Source organism: Anabrus simplex, chromosome 2, assembly GCF_040414725.1.
Source record: "Anabrus simplex isolate iqAnaSimp1 chromosome 2, ASM4041472v1, whole genome shotgun sequence".
In the NCBI taxonomy this organism is placed as follows: Eukaryota; Metazoa; Arthropoda; class Insecta; order Orthoptera; family Tettigoniidae; genus Anabrus; species Anabrus simplex.
This window is the reverse complement of record NC_090266.1, coordinates 910872130-910885574: the sequence shown is the minus strand read 5'-3', so window position 1 is coordinate 910885574 and position 13445 is coordinate 910872130. Positions and strand designations below refer to the sequence as shown.

Genomic DNA, 13445 nt, shown 5'->3' with positions numbered 1-13445 from the left:
TCCGCATATTACTAATTTTATTCCGTCCTTAGCGTCACAGCAACACTTCATCACGCAACATTCAGTTCATTATAGTGGATTACTGGTTATGAATTTCTCATTTCAGGTACTGGAGCTGGAAAGGTGTGAAATTGGGGAGGTACCACCGCTTGCATTCCAGAACCTAAGTGAACTTCATACTGTACGTTTAGCGAACAACAGGCTGACAACAGTGAATTTGCAAGGACCTTACCTGATGCATGTAGCTGTCGGTTCAAACTCTCTTTCTGAAGATGGTTTAGTTCTGAATAGTCCAGCACTAATTGTGTTAGACCTATCCGAATGTGGCTTAAGGCGACTACCAGAAAATGTCCTCCGCACAACCCCAAACCTGCAGCGTCTTAAACTTGAACAAAATTTGTTGTCCAGTCTGGATGTGGGCATTCTGAGTATGATTCCTCACCTTAGAATGATAAATCTGACGGGAAATGAAGTGACTTTTCTGCATGTTGATATATTCCAGCATAACAATGAACTAACGCATCTAGATTTAAGCAAAAATCCTTTGCAACTATCTACTGATGGCGGATTTATTCATAGCTCTTCAATTCAAGTTCTCTCACTTGCTGCATGTAATTTGAGTAGAGTGTCAGCAGAGACGTTTCGCGGAATGCCTAATATCACCAGTCTCAAACTCAGCGATAACAAGCTGCGGAGCTTGAGTAATTTGACATTTAGCGTTTTGCCGAATCTAGAATATTTATCCTTGGATGGCAACAGAATTTTCACTGTATTAGCTGATTTCGTGAGTGGGTTATCAAAGCTTGTGTACTTAAACCTGAGCAGAAATCCAATTCAACTTTCAACGGATGAACCGTTCTTGAAATCCAACTCCCTGAACGAATTAATACTTGACGAGTGCTTCTTAGAGACAGTGCCAGCAACGACGCTCCGTTTATTACCAAATTTAACATCGCTTAGTCTATCTAATAATCAACTACCTACACTCGATGTCCAGACTGTTCAAGTTGTTTCAGATCTCAACCACCTTGCTATTGATGGCAACCCACTTATCTGCGATTGTCCATTGCTTCCTTTGTGGCAATGGTGTTCTATCAGACAGTGCGAAAAGTCCATTGTGCGTTGTAAAAGGCCCAGAGGTCGTTCTTGGGTAGTGCTCTCCGATCTGGTTTGTGAGGATGGATCAGTTTCTCCATCAGAGGACTTCGATATTGACCTAGAAGTAGAGATGGTGGACATACCTATCCCATCACGACGTCCGCCCGAGAGACTAACGATATAATCCACGTTAATTACCTATTTCTCAATGTTTAAAAACCCATTTGCATCCGTAACATCTGAGTAAACCTGATTTGATTTCTTTAGGTCTGTATGATTCATTGGTGTTGCATGTTAAATTTAGAAAAACACTGATTGACTTGTGTTGTGGCTGTTATTGTGTAAAATACGGAGTACATCTGCATTGGAATGAGTTGGCTACCATTAATAATTCGCGAGGTTTTCATGTGTAAAATTTCGCCTCTGCTGTTGATAATCCTACTGCGGGGAACTGCAAATGTAACTGGAGGTTTCTGTGGTCTCCTGCTATCGTTTTGATCTTGAGAGGGATTTGCTTGTGTTTCTCTGGTGCTGGTTAATGTGTTGATTAACTTTAAATTGACGAAACTACAGAACTTGCTCTTTTATTTACAGTAAAACTTGCGCACTTTCACGAGCTCTTTATAGTATAACGTTATTTGTGTCTCAAATATACACAGCAGTTTCGATTCTATTAAACATTGTATGAGGAGGGGTGGACACCACCCGCACTTCGGGAGCAACCACGGTGGAAGTATTCTAGATGTTTGTAATACTTCGTCGAGCAGATGTAAACTTTAGACTTAGTTGTTCAAGTGCTCTGTTAAGTTGAACATAACTCCGAAAATGACTTGTCATTAAACGCTGTGTTGCTGGGGTGAACGAATTGCGGACTTCCTGGCTACGATGCTACATGCCCTGCAGACTGATAGGTTCGGTGGTCTTTCACATGTCCGCATGGAAAGAAATCCAGTGCTGTCAAGGATGGATATCGCAGGGACCAGCCGAGGGTGTCGCAGCGTCTAGTTCATCTGTTCGGGAATAACATGATTAGCACGTAAACCACTGGGCAAGCTGCATGTCCTAGAACGCCATCATTTTGTTACTCCCTACGAAGTCCATCTGCATAAGAAATGTCTTTCAATAATAATGGAAGATCTTAGACAAAGACCAATATCTAGCTCGAGTCAGCGGGCTATTGAACAAGCAGTGTCCCATGATTTTGACATCAAGAATTCCATATTACATATTGGCTGGCCATCTTCTTTGATACTGCACATGGCGTACCCAAGTAGTATTCTCTACTGCCCAGTATTGTAATAATGTAAATTGTGCCTGTTCACCGCGCCCACATTATTAAATGTGGCTTCCTTTCTGAATAACATCAGGGACAGAAATCCATCCGCGACAGTATTTTGAACCCACCGACAAAAAGGTACCCGGCTCTGGAAATCGGCTTCACTTAGCACTTCCGCTGAACATAAGTGGTTCGTACTCAAACATGTGGTGGTAGATATCTACGTATACAGTCGTCAGGGTTGATCTGATCTTCAGCCAAAACAAATACCTCTTTTGTTTCATCTAAACTAGATCTGTGTCTGAAGAGCAAGCGTTTCTTTAAAATCGCATTTTCTCGCAATCAGTCTTCCTTCAGGTGAAATGTAATTAGTACAGTCGGATGAGGATATATTGACGCGTACAAGAGGCAGCCTCTTCAGAATTACGTGTACATCCCCAAATATCAGCAAAATGTGGACACACTCTTAAGATGAGTATGCCATACTATGTTCATTCTTGTAACTGTATGGTTGCGATATTGTACTTCTGTGTGATCCCGTTAGAAGGATCAGTGTAACTCACACGTTTGTTTTCGTTTTCATATTCATTTGCAATATGACCTTTGTATCTACCAAGGTGACGCGACGTCAAGGACATTGGCAGGAGACCGCAGTTCGTTCCTCTTACACGTGCAGTAACGAATAGTGGGAGTAGCAATAGCACAAGCGAAAATTTATATATGTAAATCTCGGAAATCACTTACGATAGATAACTAATTCCAATGCAGTTGTATTTCATATGTTATGCAATAACTGTTGCTACACAGACATTAGACTATTCCATTTCAAATAATAAAGTGATGTATTGCAGTTCTTCTACCTTTAAGTCGAAGAAACGTCCGTCCATGTCCGCAAGTACAGAACTTCTTTTCCCTACAACTTCGCACTACACGGTACGTATGCCACTTGAAACGGATTACAGAAACCCTATTACCGTAATTTAAAAGTATTATAAAAACTCTTAACTTATATTTAATCGCTGTTATCGCCGTGTCCGGACATTTGCGGTCACCACAAAATCACGGATATTTGCGGTCACTGAGATATACTCGTGGCCACTCACAGAAATTCCCCCGCAGTTACAGAAGATTTACGGTCAATGCAGCAGGGGGTGGGCCTCATTAGCTTAATCTCGGGGTATTCCCGCTAACCTGGTTGTGCTCAGCTGACGGGTTTTCGAGTAACAATGTCTTAACATTGACGCTTAGTTGAAACACATTTAAAAACGGGTACTTTTTGCGTTCCACTTGCGATAAAAGATATTAAAATAATTACAAATTCAAAACCTAACGTAAAATGAAAATTAAAATAAAGGGAGGAAAATGAGGAAGTTATTGGATTTTCTGTAGGCCTATTGGTTATTTAATGAATAACCTCCAAACTCGAGTACATAATTTGTAATAATTTGGTCGATAGTAAATTATATGTTTTGAAATGCTGATTCCCATCACACATTATCGAGAATGTTGATCTGGAACGAGTGAGCAGGAGCCCAGGCAGGTTAGCGGTGATATCCCGAGATTAAGCTAATAAGACCCACACCCTGCTGCAGTGACCGCACATCTCCTGTAACTTCTGGGGAATTCCTGTGAGTGGGAACAAGTTTATCACAGTGACCGCAAATGTCCGGTGACCGCAAATGTCCGGTGACCGCAAATATCCGTGACCGCAAATGTCCGTGACCGCAAATATCCAGCAACCGTCATCGCTAGTCTCCGGCTCGGATTTCCTCGTTGTTGCGTCATCAGTGGAAGCAGAAACCCGGTCGACAAAATAAGTTTCGTCTGGAATTCTTCCACTTTATGGTGCCCGATAGGCATGAGGAAAACTTTTGTATCTATCAATAACTCCGTGTGCCTTAGTCAATACCGAACATATTCATCTGAAACATGAAACACGAAATTCTCTCTTACCAGCTCGGTTCCGTTTCCTTTCACTTACAGAACTACGCAAACTTTAAACTATCCAAATAACTGTTGTAATTACCGGAGTCTTCCGTTTATCACTAATATTTGTCACAAAACACATTGGAAAACACGCTCACGAAAGTATTAACAGTCGCATATCACCAGGGGCCGTCGGCGACTGAACTCAAATAAGCTTTTTCATATTTTTCTTCCTTATTGGGTCTTTTGACTTTTATATTGCACACATTGCCACAAAAATCAGCTTTCAGTGGAAATTCATTCTGGAGCTATAGTGATCGTTACCAGTAAATGCCAATATTGGATTGGTTCTCTTGAAGTTTTCAACTTATCCCAACTATCTAAAAATGTGAAAATTACTTGAGAAAATAAGACACGCGCTTCAAAACTGTAGTGCGAATATTATAACGAGAACGAAAATTACGCGAGTGAGTACAGTAAGACTCTAATTAAACAATCTTGGACTGTATGCCTTAAAAGATTTCAAAGTTCTGATGTCGATTTCACTTCTCATACATTTCTTGATAGATCATCAGACGTGGTCAGATTACTTACATTCTTTATACTCAATTCATTCATGATCTCTGTCAATATTTGTTGATGTACCAAGCCAGTATCTGCACGGTTTGGGTCACGTAGATTTCAGTTTTCATTCGAGAGATAGTGGGTTCGAACCCCACCGTCGGGAGCTCTGGATATGGTTTCCCGTGGTTTTCCATTTTCATATCACGCAAATGTATCTTAATTAAGGCCGTGGTAGCTTCCTTCTCACTCTTAGTCCTTCCCTATCCCCTCATCACTATAAGACCTATCTTTGTCGGTGCAACACAAAGAAAATTGCAAACATGAAATAATTAAAAAATGTTAATGCAAAGCTGGCGACTGAGATTTGAATTGGCACTCTTCGTAGTAGATTTATGCAACGTGACATGGTCTGTTTCGGATTCTCAGTCTGGAAATGCAGTCTCATACACAAGCCTTTTAGGAAGGGTATACTACTGCTTTATTCTATTAAAAATGTGCCAAAATTGTCCTAAAACCATTACGTAAACAACAGAATTTCAGAGTTTCTAAGATTGCACGAACAATTCCTGAAAAACCATGTCCATTCATGACAAGCCAATGGCCGCACTGCAGTAGTGATAATGTTAGTTATAGTTCAGGTGACGAGAAGAGTCATTGAAAATAAAGTGGGATTGTCTCTGCGGTCCGTGAACAGCATAACAATGAAAGCAACAAAAATAATTGTAATAATGCTGTATTTATCGGTTTTAAAAGATGTTCGTGTGCTATAATTACGTCCTGAAGAGGGTTCTCTAACATGCCACTATATCGACTGGCACAGGTTTTAGCTTTTAAACACTCTTGTATGGCATCCAGCTACTCTGAAACTCAATTCCTTTTTTACCATTACCAACCAGGGAGTGAAGTTAAAAATGTAAATGCAGACAACGACCGTAAGCCCAAAGGTTATAAAAGTATAGGAGCACACTGAGATGAAATTGCTTAAGTGAAACAAATAAACAGTTACATAATATGGCATTCCAAGAGATAGGAAATACAATAATTAAACACACGTAAAATGCAAACCAATAAATAAAGTTGGCAGAATAAAAAACACAAACGTTCCACACTGCAAATCGGACAAACACAGGATAAATGGACGTCATGTAATTGTTGAATAATGGAAATGTACGGCCACATTAGATGAAGTATAAATTTATCTGAACGACTGAACAAAGCAAGGGTTTTATAGTATCATCCTCAGGAAATTTAAGAAGTGAAATATGGAAAACCATTGACGTTCTTTCTTATCCACTCCAGTGAAGTCACCGGAGATCTCACATGTTTGTTTCTAATTATATACCTTCGATTTAAGAGACCTCTAGTGTTGAAGGACTATGGAAATATTGTCACAAGGCGTGAGAAACGGTTGGCATAAATAGGTCAAATCTTTTCGTACGGAAGATGAGGTGCAGCATTATAGCAAGACTGAAGTGGCAACAGACACTGGTAATGGTGACACGTATTTTCATAAGGTTACAACCAGATTAGCCTACTGCGATTTTCTTCCCCTATAATTATTGCTCTCTAAGAGGAAATATGGCGGAACTAAGTAAGACCCATTACTGTACCGAAATTGAATTTATTACTCTTGAAAAGCTTTTAATGTAACCAAAGCGAACAGTATATCAGTGTAAATGGCTAATATGAAGATTCATTTACATCATAACGTAATTATAAACTAAGTATATAACAGACTCCTTCATACTGTCATACGGAATAAATAACCATGTTCCAAAGTATGCGAGTTCTCGAGTTAACTGGGGAATGAAGAACATTCACTATGATTCTGCAGTTTTCTGCTCATAATTTCCTTTATAGTGTTCTGGAAATTAAAGTTGCACCTTAATTTTATGACTTACTGTGATTTTAAGATGTTCAAGAAATTACTCATAATGCAAGAGGAGAAGAGTAATCAAAATTTTATACTTTTAACTCGTTATAGAATGGCGTTCACCGCAATAAGCAATGTGTGTTGTGTATTGTCCCTGTATGCTATAAACACAAGCCCCAGATATAACCGGGAATCATGAGAGCCCTTAAGGGGGGGACGGTTTGTGAGTCCAATGGTTATAAAAGGATAAAAGAACATTGAGCTGAAATTGCTAAAGTGAAACAAATAAACAGTTACATAATGTGGCATTCCAAAGGATAGAGCATATAATAATTAAACGCAAGTCAATTGCAAACCAACTTTATTAACAAATAAAATTAATTTGATAAATAAACAAAGTTGGCAGAATAAATGACAAGAACGTTCCCAAACTTGGATTCAATTACACTTAATATTGTTTTGATAAGTCCTTCGTTTCCTTTCGTCTCAGAATTTCAAATTTATTCTTGTTTACATTGAAATTGAAATTTAACATTCATTTGTTCTTTCGAACCCTCTTTTCCACAATTATATTATTTATCTCAAGCGTATTTGTTGAAATATTATAAAGTTTTTTAAAACCATTTTACATTAATTTTGCAATGATTTACCACATCTCAAAATTTACAAAACTGACAATTAATTTACATCACGTATTGTAACCATTAGGGCATATGTCGTCGCACCAAAACTAAGTATGAACCAGCCCTGAGCACATCGGGCGACAAAATAAAACTGGCCCCATTAGTTGGACAACAAAATGAGGCTTACCCTGGGTATAATTAGGGCAATATTACTTAATTTGGTTTTACAAACAGATGTACAAATGGAACATTTGGATGAGAACCGCCAGAAGTCACTTACCGGGCTTGAAGTCTCATCCTCCCTACTTTCATAGCATCACCGGCTGAATTCGGAGAGCAATACGGGTAATGGAATGTTCGATAAAGAAATAAAATAGGCACTATCTAAAATAATGAAAGTAGGATTCTATAATATGAAAGGAATATGTTAATATTGTTAAATGAGAAGAATCTCCGTTCAAGTATATATTCTAAATTTTTTTATTATACTGGTGTGAACCACACAAATAATGTTCTATTTCAACATATAAGCAAAAGGAAACAATTAAACTGACACAATTATATACATTGTATGCCTTCTTTTCTTGAAACTGTCCTGGCATAATTAATTCTTGGCGTATATCAATTCAATCGATTAACACGCACTGATATACGAGTTTACTTATTTATAAAAATGGATATTGAATGGTATCCTTTACTTATTAAACTCTCGTCATAAATGGATATTAAATAGTATCCTTTGTTTTATTGGTCATAAATGGATATTAAATAGTATCTTTTGTTTTACTGGTCATAAATGGATACTAAATAGTATCCTTTGTTTTACTGGTCATAAATGGATATTAAATAGTATCCTTTGTTTTACTGGTCATAAATGGATATTAAATAGTGTCCTTTGTTTTACTGGTCATAAATGGATATTAAATAGTGTCCTTGGTTTTACTGGTCATAAATGGATATTAAATAGTATCCTTTGTTTTACTGGTCATAAATGGATATTAAATAGTATCCTTTGCTTTACTGGTCATAAATGGATATTAAATAGTATCCTTTGTTTTACTGGTCATGATTTGGAAAGAGAAGAAGAAAAATTATAACACAATATAAGCACATCTGTTATACACACGAGATTGCATCGCCGAGTATCAAACATGTGATCCATTTGACCACGACAAATGTATATTTACATTGAACACTTACGATGAACATACACGCTGAACATATATGTGCGTATCCTGGGTTTACCTAACAAATTATATATTCAAAGAAAATCAGCCAAAGCTGGAATCGAACCCATCACCATAGAACACTTTGGGAAATAATAAAATACACAGAAACATACATATAAAAATATCAAATATATTTACACAACACATCTTGAAGATATGGCTTAACCAAGCCATAATATCTGGTTAATTCTTACCTCCAGCATCATTCGAACTCACAGGCTTCGGCTTCCAAGGTAAACATTTTTGAACTCCAATCAGAGGCTAATTTAATACCTAAGCATGAGAAGAGATTTATCCTTCACAAAATCAGAAAATTATCCGTGTTACTCGCAACGTATAATTAGAATGGGATTGAGACTACTTTGGTGAATGAAAAGAGCTTGGCCCGTTAACATCGCTTTGCTAGAAACTGCAAAGGTTTGCTCGGCCTACAGTCGACCGGCCATATACTTGTCAATCACGATAACAGCTGTGTAACTAGCCCTGGGCTGCGGACACCATAAATCGTCCTTCAGTCTTTCTTTCATTTTCCTTACATATCATCTCGGCTTATTGTCAAGTATGCACGCACTCACTTGAAAGCCATTATTTCTTATTATTCATTATTTTGCTATATATTCAGCCCAATTCAATACCTCACAACAGCTATCCTTATCACTCCAACAACATAACATGTTACTGCTTCGCCCTCTCATATCATGCCATCGTATCTCAATCCGTTCATTTAATTCACAGAGAAGACTCCATTCTTTCAGGCTATTTAATTCTTCTCACATTTTCATATATAATTATAAATTAATTATACCTCGGTTTGGATCAACTCCAATGATTATCTAATATTATCCGAGATTACAAATACCTGAATCACAAACATATAATTTATATCCAAACTACTCTGAAGATCTTTACCAGACGAAGAAATATAAGTGTAGCTAAATTGTCGTTCTTCCAAAGATGGTTCATATAAGCTAAGAACTTTGGAGTTTATATAATAATTCATGCAAATGAATTTGTTAAATATCAATGATTATCTTGAAAATCACTTGATGATCATGACTAGTAATAATAAATCTTTCCCGGTCATACGCGAATAATGTTCCCTACATTTTTAATGTTTAATTATGACATTATAATATTTACAAAAATAAATTATTACTGGCATGCATCTCTCGTGTTTAAGGTAAATAAAAGCATGTACTTAACACATGGTGAGTAAGGTTTCCTGTCATCTGGGGTACATCTTAGATCTTTACACGACCATGATGAGTATTCTTGTTCCTGGTAGTCCTCGGTTCCTCTTCATACGACGATCCATGACTCGAACTGTTGTCTTCTCAGTTGCATTTCTGGACGTTCCCTGTAAAGCTGATCGCAGGCACTCAGGCGCGACTCTTGTAGGCTCCGAATCTTGGGTTCGACGACCGCTCACGAACATACAGAAAAATGGAGAATGAGTTATTAAATACTGTTTATGCACTTTCAAAAGGGGGCCTACTTGTAACAAGATCCACTCTTAAGTTGAAATAGATTAACGCAAGTAGTGATAAGTTTGTAAAAATCACTGTTCATTTCCCTGACCGTCACACAGACTATCACAACGAATGTCCCTGGAGGATGCGAACATTAATTTTGTCAAGAAGAGTTATTTAATTTTTTTGCTAAATGTCACTCGTTCTTAAGTGCTCAGGGCTGGTTCATACTTAGTTTATGTGCGACGACATATTCTCTAACGGTTACAGTATGTCGTACAAGAATGTCTTCCTTCGCTTTATTAATCATAAACCTGTTGACTTTCTGTAAAACACTTTTAAATTATTTCAATTCTTTGAATGATTAAAATTAAAGTTTCTATCATTTACACGCACAGAAATTTTATCAACCTTAGATTAGCTCTTTCTTCATGATGAACTATTTAAAATCCTATGAAATTCAACAATTTTAAATGTTCTCTTCAAAATTAAATACTAGGCTGCGATCTCACCTTTATTTTAAATAACACTAAATTCTCGCAAAATGTCCTCTTTACTTCGGAAGAATTTATTCTATTCAACGCTGAAGATAATCATCAAACAACAAGATAGTCACCGAAGACAATGACTAAAACCAAATATGTAAATTCAAAAATAAATGATATCACAAAGAAATGCAACTACAATTCAAAAATATCTACACAAAAATACCCACAAATACCGACAAAATATTATACACGATACGTACAAATCTTACTCATTCAGTTCTAGATTTATGATTATTTTTTACGTTATTTGAGTTGGAGGGAGCGTATGAGAATATTCGCGAACATACGCGTCTCATTCCGAAAATCACGTTATCATGACCCAATCATATGTGGCAGAAGCTTGGGATTAGTCACTTGAAAAATTATTTTAATTCAGTTAGAATTCCTGGTAGAAAAATCTACCATTATGAGAAGAAATTTTTCCCATAAATCGGTGAAGAAATTCATCCAACATCATTTTAGCTAGTGCATACGTCTCAATATTCAATGACGTAGCGTAATAATGGGCAAAGATATAGACGAAGAAATGGGCAGAAAATTTTCCATTCCTACCATAAATAATCCGAGTGCGTCAACATTTGATCACTGTTCTCAACATAAAATGCATCTCAATACACCTAAATCTGTCCCATATATCAGTTACGGCTCGATGGCTTACTGTGGGTTTCCGACCAGAACAGAATGAAATTCATTCACACAGGACATTGCAAATCTAAGGAAAATGCACTCGCAGTAACACATATTACTGTCGTGATTATTAAATTGTCTCCTAATATTTTATGTTCAATTAAACATTGATTATTAGGTTCCAAAATCTGACATTCCTGAACACGTCACACGAGTCTAAGTGACTTATTCAAAGTACAATTTAATTCTATGACTTTAAATACCAATGGAAATAAATTGATATAAGTATCATTCACGGAGTTAAGTTTAAATGGCTTCATTTAACGGTAGGGGTTCTGATATTTAACCGTGATTTTTATGCTATTACAACGCTGTCTTCAGAAATTAGTGCAGTGAACTTCAATCATGTAACATGGCTCTAATGTCGAGCACATTGTCAAATAATTCCAATTCCAACAATCATATTACTCGGAAAATTTGAAATGGAAAGAATGTAAAGATCAGTTACATTTGCTACCATTACCACTACAAACAGAATAAGTAAAGGTGAAATAGTGACTAGTTTACAGTTTGATGTCTCGTTCATCGTCGTGCTCCCCTAATGGTCTCCTCTTGGTTCCATTTTGCAGTTCCCGGGCGTCCTCATTGAAGTCAGAACCTCGCGTACACCATGTCAAACACGCTGGCAACGGAGGCACTGTGTAATCCAAATATTCCTGGTTGGAATATCATCTTGACCACGATGATAACACTCGTAGTAGTACGATAGTCTACACCTGTAAGTGAAATAAGCGTCTAAGTATTTTGCGGACACGGAATTCAAATATCGACGACCTTCTGTAGAGAAGAATACAGGTACTTAACTTGCTTCCTCGAAGAACGGCAAATTAAATAGAACGTGTAATATAAGACGAAAACCCTCGTCAACTCCGCTTGAAATGACGTAGAATGGAACCGAACGATGATTATTAACAATGTCATGTCCAAGCTTCCAGATCATCTTCTCATAATTCCAATTATATTCTTTAATAAATCGCAAGATTACACTAGAAAACACTGGCGATAATTCCGATACAGTTTTAGAAAGAATACTGAAAAAAAAACACACACCGACCCGTCTTTTTAACACAGCTGTTCCAGACAAGTGTTGACCTTGATATCTCCTAGGGCGGGTGAAGACAGTGGTTCCCAAAGCACTGAAACGGAAGGTATCACACTCTCATATTTTCACTCATAAATTGAACTTGTACCAGACTAGGTACTGGTTCAGTGTAAAGTATGAGAATTCATTCAAGCTGAATCTCAAAATATGAAAATCTAGAAAGATCTACAGATGCGCTAATGAAACATACTGGATCAATAATTATTAAAGTATGGTGATTTCATTCTCTTTCTCTCTCTCTCTCTCTCTCTTCTGTGTGTACATCTCTAATATATGAGAAATTTCAATATAACCAACCTAAATATCGTCGCTGCCGGGACAGAACCCCCTACGTGAAATATTTTAGCTTAGAACTTTGGCCGGTAAGGTTCTGTCATATAAGGAGCAATATTGTGTGCATATTGTCAAGGCATTCTCGCTCTTCATAATGTATGTGCTGTGGGTCAGTATATCTCAAAAAATATTATCACATAAGAGGTTTTGACCCGGCAACGACGATATGTCGACGGCTCCAAGTACGAGTATTAACATCGTAACTATCCCGGTATTATTATCGTAACCACAGTTACGATTTTAAATTGTGCTATTATTCTTCCATGGGGCGACATTAAGATATATTATTGCTGCTAAATTTCGGATGCTGGGGATGCGATTTTATATCGGGCAAAAATACTGAAGTATTTTCCCTGGATCCGGCGATTTTCGTAACACATTTTGGCTAGTTTTGGACTTACAATATTAATACTTGGAGCCGTCGATATACACGTGAGCTTTCAGAATAATGTTAATGAAAGATCCCAACCGAATTTCATTTTGAGAAAAATTTCATTTTATGTTATTCCCAAAGCTCAATTATATTTTAGTATTGATACTTCAGAGTTTGTGAAAAATAATTTTCATTGTTTATGTGTAATCTTTTCAAGCTCCGTTTATCAGTTTTGTGCTCTTTTGTTAAAAATGTATAGATGTCAAAAATGGAAAAATTATGAATTTTCTTTTACTTAACATACCAGATTAACTAATCCAACTCCAATTCCGTATTTTAATATT

General features: G+C 37.0%; 1 protein-coding gene across 3 annotated transcripts in view; it reads left to right on the top strand.

Annotated features, from left to right (window-relative positions):
• The window catches only part of LOC136864549 (leucine-rich repeat-containing protein 15), a 108358-nt gene extending 94958 nt beyond the window's left edge, over window positions 1–13400 (top strand). For all 3 annotated transcript variants that reach the window (XM_067141679.2, XM_067141680.2, XM_067141681.2), the window contains one exon: window positions 107–13400. In XM_067141679.2, coding sequence (XP_066997780.2) covers window positions 107–1282 — 1176 coding nt within the window. In that variant the 3' untranslated portion in view covers window positions 1283–13400. The remainder of the gene's footprint in view (window positions 1–106) is intronic.
• Window positions 13401–13445: the final 45 nt, after the last annotated feature.